Source organism: Pundamilia nyererei, unplaced genomic scaffold (genome assembly GCF_000239375.1).
Source record: "Pundamilia nyererei isolate P.nyererei 1_Seehausen unplaced genomic scaffold, PunNye1.0 scaffold00023, whole genome shotgun sequence".
In the NCBI taxonomy this organism is placed as follows: Eukaryota; Metazoa; Chordata; class Actinopteri; order Cichliformes; family Cichlidae; genus Pundamilia; species Pundamilia nyererei.
Window position 1 is genome coordinate 1,119,911 of NW_005187424.1, and position 15,134 is coordinate 1,135,044.

General features: G+C 41.1%; 1 protein-coding gene across 8 annotated transcripts in view; it reads left to right on the plus strand.

The window, feature by feature from the left end:
• The first annotated feature begins 420 nt into the window (after positions 1-420).
• Positions 421-15,134, plus strand: part of celf5a (cugbp, Elav-like family member 5a) — a 187,997-nt gene continuing 173,283 nt past the window's right edge. For all 8 annotated transcript variants that reach the window (XM_013909301.1, XM_013909300.1, XM_013909303.1 and 5 more), the window contains exon 1: positions 421-880. In XM_013909301.1, coding sequence (XP_013764755.1) covers positions 523-880 — 358 coding nt within the window. In that variant the 5' untranslated portion in view covers positions 421-522. The remainder of the gene's footprint in view (positions 881-15,134) is intronic.

The window sequence follows — 15,134 nt, forward strand, 5'->3', positions numbered from 1 at the left end:
GAAATTAGTACATCAGAGGGACAGATCACGGTGAGCTGTTTGGAGACAAAGTGAGAAAGAAAAGGGTGAGACGGTTTGCACATGTGGAGAGGAAGGATTTTGGACAGTGGATGTTGAATATGGAGCTTCCAGGCAGGAGGAAAAGATGGAAAATATGAAAACCTCAGAGAAGGTTCGTGGATGTAGTGAGGGAGGACATGCAGAGGGTTGATGTGACAGAGGAGAATGCTGGGATAGGGTGGGATGGAGGCAGATGATCCGCTGTGGCGACCCCTAAAGGAAGCAGCCGAAAGAAGTCTTTTTTGAGTTCGAGTACATCATAAACACCACTGGGTGTCGCTCTATAGTGTCTCATATCGCTTCTGCGCGCTTATTTCACCAATATCAACCCCCTCTTCCTCGCTGTGTGTGCGTGTGTGTTGTGTGTCGGATAGAAAGTCAGCCTGGTTTCCAGCTGAGTGCTTGCTCTCTCACAGTGTGTGTGTGTGTTGTCATTATTATCCACTCTGCTCCCAGCTCAGAATGGCCAGATTCACTCAGACTGAAACAAGAAGGCAGCACCATCCACAGCAGCCCCAGCCCTCTCACTCCAGCCTGGTTTTCACCGGACCGGGGGCACCACCGACCCAACAACCACTACTACTTATCCCACATCAGCACCAGTACCCTCAGATCACATTTCCGAAACCCATGAACGGGTCAGAACCCATTTCAATTCATCCGGAGAGCGGCAACATGAAAGACCAAGATGCCATTAAACTGTTTATCGGGCAGATACCGCGGAACTTGGAAGAAAAAGACCTGAAACCCCTGTTTGAACAGTTTGGGAAAATCCACGAACTGACAGTTCTCAAGGACCGATACACCGGCATGCACAAAGGTAATGTGTCGCCCCTCGAATGGCTGAGAGGCCCATATGAAGCTTAATATCTGCTTATTAGTATCTGTACGTACTGAACTGATTTGTACTGAAATGCGGATTTTTGTCACTTTTATTTTCATGTTTAATCGGGCTTAATCGCTCAGCTGTCAATCCCCCAAATAATCTGTATCGTTATGCTCATCACTGCTCATATTTCTGTATAACATTCATGAGGTTTGGCATTTTGCTCCAGTTGCTTTTTTTGTGCGTAAGGCAAGTTTTTAGCTTTTTAGTAATTATCAGATTGGTTTGACGCGCTTTTGTATTTCTATCTCTAAATTTCAGTATTTATTATGACCACAAAAAGAAAGATTTGCACATATTTTGAGTGTTTTGAACACGAGGAACAATTCTTCATTTTATTGCCTTTGAGTGTTTCCTTAACACGCTCCTAAGTGGGGCAGAGGCGCTCGGAAAGGATGCATTTTTCAACAGCCTCCTCTTGCCAGTCCCATCTTTTGCGGAGGGGCGGCATCATTTATTCATCCATATGCTTTCTTTAACATCTCCCCATGTGCAAATAGAGCGGGCTGGGTGCAAACGCGACACGGCGAAATCAGTTCAATTCTACAACGTCTCCAAAGGGCGCACGAACTGTCACAAGATGACGGACGTCGCCACGGAGAGTGGGCAGTGATGCTTCTGCTGAAATGGAAGCAGAGGGTGTAAATCCACTCAGGTCACTATACATACACTGACAACTTCCATCTTCCATAATGAAGTTGGCTAGCAAGAATATAGATCACTGCCTGGGTGGGAAAAGCATTTCACGATACAGCCCCCCCCCTCATACCCCGCACCCCCCATCCCCTAGATTCAAGCAGTGCAGACGTCATCATTGTCATCGTCATGACCCGTGAACCCTCACCCAACCTTTAATTTAGACCTGAAGTGCATAACCCCGGAGCTGCACTGGTTTAGCTGATCAGTGACATTCAGGCTTTGACTATAAGCACTGTGATCACTGTTAGTTTCATTGTAACGGTCAGGCCAGTGCACTGTCCACAAAGTTTGCAACATCTTATTCATATAACGACAAAAGGGCAATTGCATACTTAATGCATTTGGAGAACATTTATGGTGATTTCATTGCTGACACATAGAAGTCACAAACAAAAGCATGCAATGGCCTCGACTATCATTTAGTCAAATCCACAGTTATAAAAAACCCTTTCCTTTGTGTTTTTCCACACGTGGATTCTTCATTTCGCAGAGCAGATGCAGATGTGTGAAGGATGTAAGCACAGGAGATAAGCCTTTTATTACAGTGACATTTAGAAAAGACAAATGATAATGTATGACAGTAAACATTACAAACCCTGTCGTGTCATGCATCAAGTCACCATCGCAAGATATTAAATTTGTTTCTGCTACAAAGGTCGTCCCCATCTCCTTCAGAATAATTAATACAAGTCTTTGTGAGGGTTTCAAACCAGGATACAGTTACAGTATATAATAATAATAATAATGTTTGCCACATATTTTATGACGGTCGTAAAGTTGATGTTATTGTTGTGGAAGTCATTTCTTCAGTATTGCACTGATCTGGTTTGCTTTGGATGTGTGTGTTTTTGTGCTTGTGTTCATGCATATACTAAAATGTCATTTCACCCGTGTTGCAGTGATGGCAGTATTTTGGGTCCTGAATGATGTCACCTTATCGTGCTATCAGGGAAAAAACAATTTAGGCTTTCTACATAACATAAACAGCACATTTCCATTACGCATACAAAAACACTGATCTTTGGTAGACATGTATATAATTCAAGTGAAATATCTGACATTTGTCTAGGCCATAAATTTGATATGTCATAATTAGCAATTATTTTGTCAGTTAATACAGTGATAAACTGCTTAACTACATTGTTATTCATTTGAAAAGGTTTTTTGTCAGATTTCCTCGTAGCATTATATTATCATCAATGTATTACATCATTCTTGCCCTGGTGGTAAAGTAGAAGAAGTGGGAAAATGTGTAATTGAGATGTACTGCTTGCTTTCGGTGAGACTCTGTATGATCACCCTCCTCAGTTCTCTTGTCAGTTTGAAATGCAAAACTCAAAAGAGCCTTTCAACAAAGTGAAATCCCTTAAAAATATCCAGTGAACCTTTATATCTGTTCATTGTGCATTATAATTTATTTATTTATTTTGCATTTTACTAAACAAAAAATCTTGTTTTAATGTAGCTGGATAATCCTCTCCTTCTGATCTAGCAAAAATGCTAAAATATGATTCCAAATGCATTTCTCATGTCATTATTTACCCTGAATTTTAACGTACAAACCGCTAATTAATTTTAGATAAGCATAGTTCAGTCAAATTAAATGAGTTTGGATGTAATGAAGCCTTGTTGCACAATTAACAATACAAAATCAAACTCTAATGTGTCAGTGATCCTTGATGAGGTTATTTTATAGTTAATCACGTTATTAAGCAGAAAAAGGATTATGGGGTACGCATCCTGATGGAAACACTGGGCAAGCACCCTCAAAGTGGCACATTCACACTGACAAAGACATCGATGGACAGAGGAACACACGCACATACACACATGCGCACATGCTATTTTCATTATACTAAGTGTTGTGCATTCGTAGCCATTGTGCTTATTCTGTCATTTGGATTTTTTGGATTTCCATTTCATCCACATTGTGCTCTCTGTGTTTATTTCCTCTTTTCTTATGCAACTGTTTTTTCCCCTTGGTAATCCGAGAGGGAAAACATGGAATTAGTTTGTAAAGCGTGATAATAATGCATGGCCATAATAACTTGACTCAAGAGGATTAGCAAATGTGCATTGTCTGAAGCAGCAGTCTCTTGGGTGATCAGCTGGTTGCCTCCCTAAACAGTGGCTGCCTCTGCCAATTAAAAATTCAGTCTAGCCTGCCTCTTCAAATGATTAATTCTGCCCACGCTGTCGATGGCCTGCCAATTATTGTCGCCCAATTGGTATTAATAAGTAGAGGATTTCCTGATGTTGAATTTATCACAGACTATGAAAACTTCTCCCTTTGGCTCTAATTACCTTTGACTAGCACATGCAGAACAAATACATACATGCACATATGCACTTGCATATATCCAGAACCAGTGTTCCTTTTATGCATTGTGCCTGTTATGTTGCTTGCTATATCAAATTCTTTAATTAAAAGTGCAGTTGGGTAGATTATATCATGTGAGTTTCCACAATGCACTCAGATCAGAGAGGAAATGTATAATTTAGCACAACAGGTAGACGCACAGACAAAAAAAAAATCCCTAGGTTGCTCCATTCTGCCGAGTAAGGCTGCCCAGATATCAATACTAAGCTTGTGTTGAGTATTACTGTGTTAATGCATTTATAAATGGAGATATTGCCGTAGACCCCAGCAAGCAGAAGCACATTAAATCACAGAATAATCTAATGAAATATTTATTCAAGTTTTTATTTTTTCCTTCGTCTGAAGCAGTCTGATGGATAGGGTTTCTCTGTAAGTTGTGCTCCTCAAAGAATAAAGAAGGAAGGAAGGAAGCACAGCTAGTTGGAACAAAGCATATTCATCAAACCAGAACTATACATTCCAGTTTTCCTTTATGAAGATGGAGCTTAAAGGCAACAGCACTGGTTAAACCAACCGTTGGTTTGTTAAAGCTGCTTTCTTCCTTTGATATTATGGAAGTACATGCACACATTTCCATATTACGTGTGCCTTATGGAAAGTGTCAAAGATCACGGCACTGCTGTAGGACAGCATCCCTCCTGGGGAAACAGATGGGAAAAATTCGCTTACATCCATAAACAGAGCTGTAGATATGACATGGATTGTACAGAAAGACCGAACTGTGTTAATATTACAGATTTAATAGACAGCTTTGGAACTTATTCCTTTTGACATTATTGCCTATTTACTAATTAAATGAACCAATATCATAAATGCCATGAAAGCTACACTCCGTTCCAGCTGTGCGTGTGACCTCTGAGTCACCTGAAAAACTATTCTCGGTCTCCGTGCAGTTTTGTGCAGTGATTCGATTGAACAAATCTAGAATAAAATCTCCTGTCAGAGTCTAGTGAGCGAAGGCCACCGAGCCAAGCTAATGCAGTAACAACACTCGCCTCGCAATCTTTAAACGTCTGTAAATATTGTAATAAGCAACAGGGCTTTCCTCATAAAAGATGCAGCAGCTCAACGGGTACTGACAGGCGCTATGGGCCTTGACTTCAGGATGAGGAGTGCTGCCTCCCTCTCTCTCCTGCTCTTTTCTGTTGGTTTCCCAAGCAGATTGGCAATCTTAGATGGCAACAAGGCTGCGCTCTGCTGGAGGTTTGTATCTGCTCACCAGGCTCACCTGACTTTTATTCCGTCTCCGCTTCCCTCTCCTTTAATACCTGCCCAGGAGAGCCTTTCAGATGGATTGATTTCCTGCACCAATGCAACATTCATTATTGCTTGCAGTATATTATACTTTCAGTTTGTTGGAAGTGCTGTTACACCATGACCTTTGTGGAATGTGTTTGCTGTAAATGGGTGCCCAGAATGGGAACAGAGATGGGAAAATGAGCAGTGAGGTCTAACTCATTAATAAAACCTCTAATGTTTTTGCATCTCATTAACTCAAGTAAATAAAGGTCTTTGGTCCTTCATTCTACATTTTCTGGACAGTGTTTGTGTTTCAAGGGATGGTGGTGATGCCATGGTGTTTTGAAAAGTTATATTGGTAAGTTGACTGTTTTGATGACAACCTATAATAATAATCGATGCGAGATGGAAGGCGATTTTAATTTGGTAGCACTGTTGATTTGATGAATGCGCTACTGGCTTTTCCCAGAAATTTTAAACGGAAGATTTTTGAGTTGAATTATTTTTGGCTGTTTTGTGGACACATTTCTTTTCTAAAGGTAGAGTTGGCAGAAGCGCGCTGCCTTCCTGCTCAGGCTCAAAGGTCAGAGCTATTTTCTTAGTCTAAATAGAGGGAGATGGAAGCCTATCTATTTTGAATGGGCAGCTTTGCAGAGTGCCATTGCCTACAGAGCAGAGTGTACTCTTATGAGGGGGGAGGGGGGGTTATAAAGGCACAGAGGGGGGAAAAGGGAGAGCGCGAGGAGGAGGGGGTTGGTGGTTTCTGTTAGAATAGCATGAGCTCTTTAATGTTGTGTTTGAGCCTGGCTGGGCACAGATTCATTTTAGAAGGAAAATGAAATAACAAGGGAGAGGGGAGAGAGGAGATTTTAATGCAATGTTTTGTGATAATCCCTCTCCATTTTGGAATGGTTCAGGAGAACTCATGCGATAAAGCCTTGTACAAGCCTGGAAAATAATAAGTTATTTGTCTTGTCTTATAGTACCGTGCCCTTGGAGGGCTTGCTAGCCCCCATGTTTTGGACAAAAAACAATCACAGATTAGTCAAGCTGTCACATTTCTCTGATTGCCAAATCGTCGAGTCCTTGATATTGGTGTGAATGAACAATGCATTTATGTCTTACACAAATCTGCCTGAGAGTGCACGTGAACACAGAGCTTTGTGGATACTGGACTTGGTACTCTCACCTAATCCCCCCCCACTGTCATACAGCCCGGTGTGACAGAGAGCATTTGCACAGTTAGGATGGAACATGTATGAAGCGGGACTGACGAGGCAAATGACAGACAGACACACGGCACAGAACAATGGATGTATGGACAGATGGATAAGTGTTTGTCAGAGATGCAGAAACAAATGGCAGCTTTTATCCCAAGGCGCTGGGAGAGCAGAGTGATGGTTCAGCTTGGGACATGGAGGATGCCTCTGACAGGCTGTTTGCCGTTTGGGCAACAGTGGATGGGATGGATTGAGGAGGAGCAGAGGCCAAGCTTGGCAGATAAAATAATCACCTGAAAGCTGCTGACATGAGAAAATCCCTCTAGTAACACTAGTAATATGTAATTCAATAATACCACTGCTACTTGTAATGTTAATTCTGTGCTGTCCAGAGGTGATTTCTTATTTTATGATTAGAATGTAAGCAGTAACAGCAAAACTGTTTATAATTAATGACAAAATATATTATGCGAAAAATGTTAGTATTTTGACAGCGTGAATAATATGGTAGTTTGCCACCCTAAGTGGGGATAAGCAGAACTATTAGCAGACCTTGTTTTCCACAGATATTAAGCAATCCTTGAAATTTAAGGAAGGCACATTTTAGATTGGAAAATGTCTAAGAATGCTCAAGTCCATGAGGGATGTGTGAAGATACATGCGGCTCAGCACGGTTATAAATAGATATTCTGTGGTATTTCCGAAAATAGGTTAAGCTGCCATCGCTGCACTGCTGGCATGGCATCACTGATTGCCTGCCAGCCTCCCCAAAAGACTGCTCCCGTACTGTGCTCAAAAGGAGGGAGAGACAGAGGGAGCATCTGTGGGCGACTGCAGGCCTCGTTTCCAGCGCCTTTCCATGCCTCCCCTCACACCCCGTCTCTTCCATCGCTCAGCCATCTCTCTCCACGCTCCTTCCATCCATCTTTCTCACTTAAGGAGTGATGCCGCAGCCAACAGTCTCTGTGCTCTATTGCCAGTGACATAAACTGGTCAGAGGCTTTGTACTAGAGATGTATCGCATCCATTTTTTGTGTGTGTTTGATACAAGCAAATTGCATGCCAGAATAGAAAGATGAGAGACAGAATTTGTGTTACTTTTCTGGTGATCAAATATTAATTTTGTAGAATAAGCAAAGTATATGGACTTTATATGAGTTCCATTATGGCATCTGATCTGTGGTACACTGTACAACGGTAGATCTGGCTTAATTAAAAAAGACTATCTATCTATCTATCTATCTATCTATCTATCTATCTATCTATCTATCTATCCATCTATCCATCTATCCATCTATCCATCTATCCATCTATCCATCCATCTATCCATCTATCCATCTATCCATCCATCCATCCATCCATCCATCCATCCATCCATCCATCCATCCAATGTGGCTACCAGGAAATACAGTACATCGAGGCAATTAACACCCCGGTGTCTGCTTGTTAGTCACACCATTAGTGTTAATTAATTGTCTCCTCCAGCTGCAGTGGTGATATGAGATAAATAAATAAAAGTTAGGACAATGACACAAATTATATTGTTGGCAAGCAGGGTATAAGTGAAAATGAGCTTTTGAAAGATGGAAAATAAAAAAACAGTATTCATTGCCAGCGTCTTTATAAAGGCTTGTGTATATACATCAGTCTCGAAGAGGAGGTCACTGATTGCATCGTGACTACCTCCGGCACCACTTGCTGGACATGCAACGGAGCACCTTCTCTAAGAGACTGATTCAGCTTCACTGCCACAAGGACAGATACAGTATTGGACACATTTTATACTTACTTCACATTAACAAATTAATTTTCCAATGTGGGATAAATCAAGTGTATCTCATTTCATTAGGTTGCCCATGTACAGCGGTATACTGATAGAGAATGAATGTGTGAATGATTTCACCAGGTAGTGTTTTTTGCTCTCCTTGCATGTCTGTCTTTCTCATCCCTCTTTCAAACAGTCCATCCAAGCAACCTCCGTGCCTTTGAAGCGATGTCTTTTAAGGTACCTTTCAATTTGTAAAATCAAAGTGACTGAGAACCTGATCTGTCTCTTAGTCCATAGTCAGTTTGCAGCTGCCAGTCATCTATGATTGTGGCTTTGCTATGATCAATTGAGCTGTCTCAGAGGTTTAAATGCCTTTTAGTTTTAGACAGAGGACATGCATTTTTAGTAATATTGCATCAAATATGCCATACATTAAAGGGAAACTTTAAATACAAACAGTGTGGGCCAAAATAAAAGGGATTTTATGGTTTCCTTTCTTGTAGTCCTGTTTTCCTCTTTCAAGAGGTTGTTAGAGTACATGAAGAGGATGCAGTTTTCTGACTTTGACTCGGGCAGAGGGAGGTGGGGTGGGGGCACACAGAGTTATTGATTTCTGTAAATCCCTTGGCCGGAGCAGACTTGGCTCAGGGAGGGAAGCAGGGATGACAGGCTGGAGAGACGGGACTTGGCAGGTAAACTCTTGTTGCCCTCCCAGAAGTAACACGGCAGGAGGCAGTAAGTGTGAACCTACACATTATTTACAGCTCTGTGAAACTCTATCCATTAACAGTGTCAATTAGCTTGCTCATCAGGGATGCAGGGCACTGGACTACTATTTATAGATTGGACCATGGCTTTAATAGCAAAAGAGGGATGATGTACTCAGAGAGTCTACAAAAGTCAAGACTTACTTTAAAGGCTATAGAACAGTGGAGGATGCCAAAGTGCTGTATCATAAGTGTTATCCAGCCAAATATCAGGGATTCTGGCCAATTCTGGGGATGGGCTGCTGGTTGCAATCTGCCATGTCACCAACAAAACCTGCATTTGCTGCCAACTTTACAAGGTGGTTGTTGGAAATTCCTTTTTAATGCTAATACATGTATATGTCATAAGTATGTTTGCCAACATGCAGATCAAACATAACATGGACATCTACAATTGGCACAAGTTCACTTAATAGCAATTATAACAAGTTGATAATTGAAGGATTTATGAGGTTTCTCTTCCAAAGTCTCTGTGAGTTGAGACTTTCCCGCTGCTAGCAATCCCTGTGTTTATGCTTGCAACTGATTATAGGAGTCTTTCCTTTGCTTTTATTAAATAGTTGCTCATTAATAGGATAACATTAAGGAGACGGCTGAATATTTGCATCCACAAAGAAAAGCACATTTATCTAAATGTCACAACAATCTCCAGATGGGTTGTTCTGAGTTTGAGCTTTAACCTCTATTATATGTTCATAAAAATGTGATTCATTTTCTCAATTTAAAAATGTATTGGAGTGCATGATAGTAAACATACAAAGGAGCCTTGCATAATCTTACTGCCAACCTTACAATTCTGCAACAAGAAGTCTAGTGACAATTAAAGTGTTTAATTGCAACACACATTGCATAATTAAATATATTATAACTGAGGCATTATTATAATAAGACTTATAATTAATGTGAACAACATTTTCAGATAGTTTGTGATTATAAACAAACAAATACAAGTTCGTGACAATGATTTGACATGTCAGTTTTAATTATTTATGGTTTATTAGGGAATGAACTATTGATGTGTTGTAGTACGTTGAACTTTTTAACTCTCAAAAACACTTTGTATGTCTGCTTTATTTAAGGCTATAGTTCACAATGATAGTTTTAACACATTTATACAGTTATTCTGTCATAGAAAGATAGTCAGTCATGACTTACCAGCTGGAATATATATGAAGTACCACTTAAGCAACACTTATTCTAGTAAGTGACTGTGAAGGTATCAGTATACAATGCGTGCCTGCATTGCTGTGAGGGTTTCTATTTCCCTGTATTGATCATGAAACATATACTGAGCATTTCGGAAAGAATTAAATGTAATTGTCACACTCATTAGGCAATATATCACATGTACACACAAATACATGAATGCATGCACAAACACACACGCACGCACGCACGCACGCACGCACGCACGCACACACACACACACACACACACACACACACACACACACACACACACACACACACACACACGAAATCCTTTGGGAGGTTCTGCCTATGGATCTGTTTGACCGCTTCTTGGAGGCTATAGTGTAGTCTATGTGAGCAAGTAGCAACAAATCAATGGCTGAGGTTCTTCTACTCAGGGGTCAGAGAGGATACCACGAGGGTGCAGGGGCTATTTGTTGCCTTCATGATAGACACCGATGCTCCTCAGTGCTCTGCAGTGTTCATCCTCCCCCAGTTTACTGCTCATGGTGAAGGTGTGATGGGAGGGTTAGTGAAGGAGGAAATGGAAAAGGATTTTGGAGCTGGGTGCAGCAGAGATGAAGGGTTACAGTTATTAGTGGAGGAGTGATGGAAGAGTGCACGAGGATTCAGGGTTAGGAGATGTTTACTGTGCACAGTTTCTGGTGCTATAGAAGGTGAATGTCTGACATAATTAAGGTTTACAGGTTAAAGAAGGCTACTGCTTTTATTACAATATCATTATGAGGCTCATTATTAAGCTGGGGCAGCAAAAATGTTGTTGTCAGAACAATGACTGAGACTGTTTTGAAAGGTCCCTGCCATCGCTAGCTGTTCTTCTTTGCCCTCTTTCATCCTTCGCCCTAAGTATTGACATGATTGTTGAGTGTAAACAGATTGAGAAGTGTGGTTGTGTTTTTTTCAAAGATAAGAAAATGATTAGATAAACTAAAAGATTCTATGAGATCAGACTGATTACCCCCCTCGTGGTCAATCTGTGCCATAGAGCCTCCCGCCTAACCGACTGGCGATGATTCAGGTCATAATCACGTTTCATCCACGCCGATGATGTGCGTTTCAGCTACCGACCCTTCTGAAAGGCTCTCAGTTCCCTTAGAGCCCTGCATGGCAGTAAATGAAGTAAGCAAGTAATCTAGCCACAGTGATAGCGTTTTCCAAAGAGTGCAAATGATGTGTGAGCGAGCAGACAAGGCTGGTGCCAGGATTGGCTCAGTTTCTGCTACCTTCACACTTTCTGGCCAAGGAAATGCCACAGTGAGAGCAAGTTCACACTTTTTCATTACACTGGGGCAGCTTGGCTCCTCTGGGGCAAGGAGATGGAGAAAAGAGGGTATGAAAGGTGGAGTTTAAAGGAGAGAGGTTGTGGTTTAAACCGGGCCTGTCTCCTCGGAATTGCATTCATATTTGACGATTCTGCAGTACGCATTTTATGCCCACTGCCTATGTAGAAGTAGGGTGCTCGTATTCAGCTTACCACCAGCTACCAGAGTGGCAGTGCAAATTACTAAATGCTGAGATTGTGAAAATTACAAAAGATGGAAACAAACACTTTAAGTAAAAGTTCCAGACTCATAGAAACATTCAGCAAAAATTCTAACAAATGATAAAAAAATAAAATAAAATAAGGGGATGTGACTTAAATTTGGGAGCTATTTTAGGTCAAACTTTAAAAAAAAGAACCCACAAAAATTAAACATAATCATAATAAAACAAAAGAGCCAAACATGAAAAAGCTGCATATATCCAGACAGAAATGTACCAAATTGAGAAACTTTTCATTTTGTATAGAAGAAGGAAGGCACAATGCAATAATACTCCAAGTATTATACTTCAACTTGCACTTAGACCAGTTACAATTCTGCACCAGGTTAGTATAATTATGTTAGCCGAGGGAGTAAAACAAATAAAGCAAACTGTAAATTCAAATCATTTCAGTTTTATTTATACCGCGCCAAATCACAACGACAGTTTCCTCAAGGCGCTTTATATTGCAAGGTAAAGACCTACAATAACAAAGAGACATATTTCGAAATCATATTTACCAGGAAAAGTCTGTTTGCTGAGACTGAATTATTAATTCTAGATGACAAACTTGAATAAACTTGAATTTTCTCTAAAACAGTAAATTGAAAAAATATCCTCAAAGACTTTGTTTTGGGGGTTTGGTGGGGGAATTTTCTTGATACACAACTTTAATGCCACTACCAATAACAATAGCCAAAAATAATTATTTTAAATGGCCAATGAAGTAACAGCAGTTTTCAAAGAAATCACTACTGGTCAGAGTATTTCTGGCTGACTAATTTAAAACAATATTTCTGAAAGAGTAAACAGATAGCTGGTCAAGGAACCAATCCAGCCATAGTATTCTCAGTAATATCTCAGTAATATTTTACTATCTTTTTAAAATTCTTTTTTATTTAGGTGTGTGAATTTTTTTGAGTGTTTCTACATTTGAGCTACTTATTATTCTTTACACCATAAAGGAAACATATGTGTGCTTTTGCAGGACTTCAGGAATGTATTTCATTGCCAAATAGACCTAAAGAGCACTAAAGGATGGCACAGCAGGAGTGCCTCCTGTGTCTCACAGACCCCGTGGACATACACTCGTGATTTCTACGACTGAGCAGGAACGCACTTCTTACTTACTGTCTCCCGTTCTCCCTCTGCCTCACGCGCTCCCTCCCTCTCTCCCATGTAACACTCTTTAATTACATGCCAATTCAGTGCAGAGGAGATGGAGAGACTCGGCCTTATTTCCCAGTACACACGTACCCCACTTAAAAATATATCATTAAGAAATGGGAGACCAGACACGGGGAGCTGCTGATGGAGATGAGAAGCTGGGAAAGACGAGAGGAGAAGAGGAATCTCTTCTCTTTGCAGCTGAAATCAATGTTTTAGACAAAGCTGTTTTAGGTTTCTGTCAGATGATGCAGAGGATCATCTCCTCGCAGTGGGAAGGCTTCCCCCATTGCTGTGTCAGCAGGCTCTGATTACAGTGGCTTTTTGTTGTATTTCAAACAATTTCATCATGCTCCCCCCCACTCACACTTTTGCACTTGGTATGCAACGCAGCGCTGGCAATTTGTACGTGTTTGGATTCCAATTATGGAGTTGTTAAAGCTTTTTCGCCTGTGGCCTGCAAATTCTTATTAAGCCATACATTAAAGAGCACAGAATCACATTTAAATGGAGTTCATGTTTCTCTTTTGTTTGCCAGTGTTGTGGTTGCTATTAATTTATTCGCAATGCCCTATGCATTACACATTAACAAATAAATCGCGTTTGTGATTGTAATGCAAAATACTTGTTTCTTATTCAGAGATGGGGCAAGCGTTTGTCAAGTAAACCAACAACAAGCCCAGAGAGAGTGAAAAAGAGAGAAAAACAAGCACCAGAATGGAACCATTCCCTTCTGCTACCCTCGCCCATTTAAGAAACAAACAAACAAACAAACAAACAAAGCCAAAACAACAACGTGTAACAGTCTGGGTATTGCGTCAAGTTCAAGCTAATGAGCAATACGAATTAAACGGTAGTGTGAGTGACTGAGGGGTTTAATTGGGGGACGCAGTTTGACACGATTATTTTTGGGGTAACTGGGACAGGTAAGGCACCATTAACGCTGTCAGAGACTTGAAAGATCACAACCTGCATACACGTTGCTGCTGTTTGTCTTTCATGCGATCATTTAGGCTATAGTGGTTAAATATTGTAATGAGGGTCAGCGCATCCGCAGCCATGAAGGCACATATCCACGTTACAGACACTTTAGGCAGCGAGGCAAAAAGAGGTCCAAATCAATGAATAGATCAGTGACTTTTATGACATTTTACCCTTCAGTGGAGAAACCATCGTTGTACAAGGGTCAGTAAAACTGTAAATACCATACATGTGCTGTTCGGCTGTATTTATGCTTGTAGAGGGGCACAAAGAGTGGTGCATGGATGGGTAAAAATGATCCCATCTGAAACAAGAACAACAGATTGAAATATTGTCTCTATGAAAACTCTTAATATATCACCACCCACTGAATATATTTGGCTGTTGAAATGAGATCCAAAATGCAGCGGCTGCTAATAAACCATATTCAGACTGGCAGAAATATGATGCATGCTAACCCATATGAACCTCATTAATAGAACACAAGCAAATCTATTTATTCAGATAGTCAGGGGGAAAATGATTGCCTCATTTTTCCATCTGGCTTCTCTCCTCTCCTCTCCTTCCTGCACTGCATGCTGGGAGTGTGAGTGAATGGGTGTGTGAAGGTGTTTGGTGAGTGCGTGGAGCGGCTGAGTGAGTTTGGGACGTTTGGACTGTTTTTTCCGGAAAACTTTGGGCTTTATGGGTGGTTAAAAGGTAAGGCAAGTTTATTTCATTGTGTTGTGTGAAGTGAAGAATTTTAGTTAATTGGCCAGTTTTACCTTGAGTCATGGCGTCCCTCCCCAGTGAGGGTTCACCTCCCCTGTCTATTAGACATGGGGCCAGGGTGGTGGCATCCCAGCAGTACACCGTGGAGCAGGTTCTGCTAGCTGTTGGTGAACAGGTGGGCCTTGAGAATATAACTTATGGCTCTCGGATGAACAAGGTTGTGATTGCTTTTCTCTGCTTGGTTCACCTGTTAGTTGAAAGGGGGATCATTCTGGATGATTTGTTTGTGGCTGTTTCGCCACTGTTTGTGCCATCTACGCGGGTCACCGTGTCCGGTGTCCCGCCGTTCATCCTGAATGAGCTACTAGAAAAGGAACTGACCCGCTTTAGAAAGTTTTCTAGCGGGTTCAGGGTTGTTCGTCTTGGCTGCAAAGACGCCAGACTGCAGCACGTTCAGTCACTAAGAAGGCAGGCCTTCATGTATCTGAACGATTTTTGTGAACGCACGCAAAGCGTCTCACTGT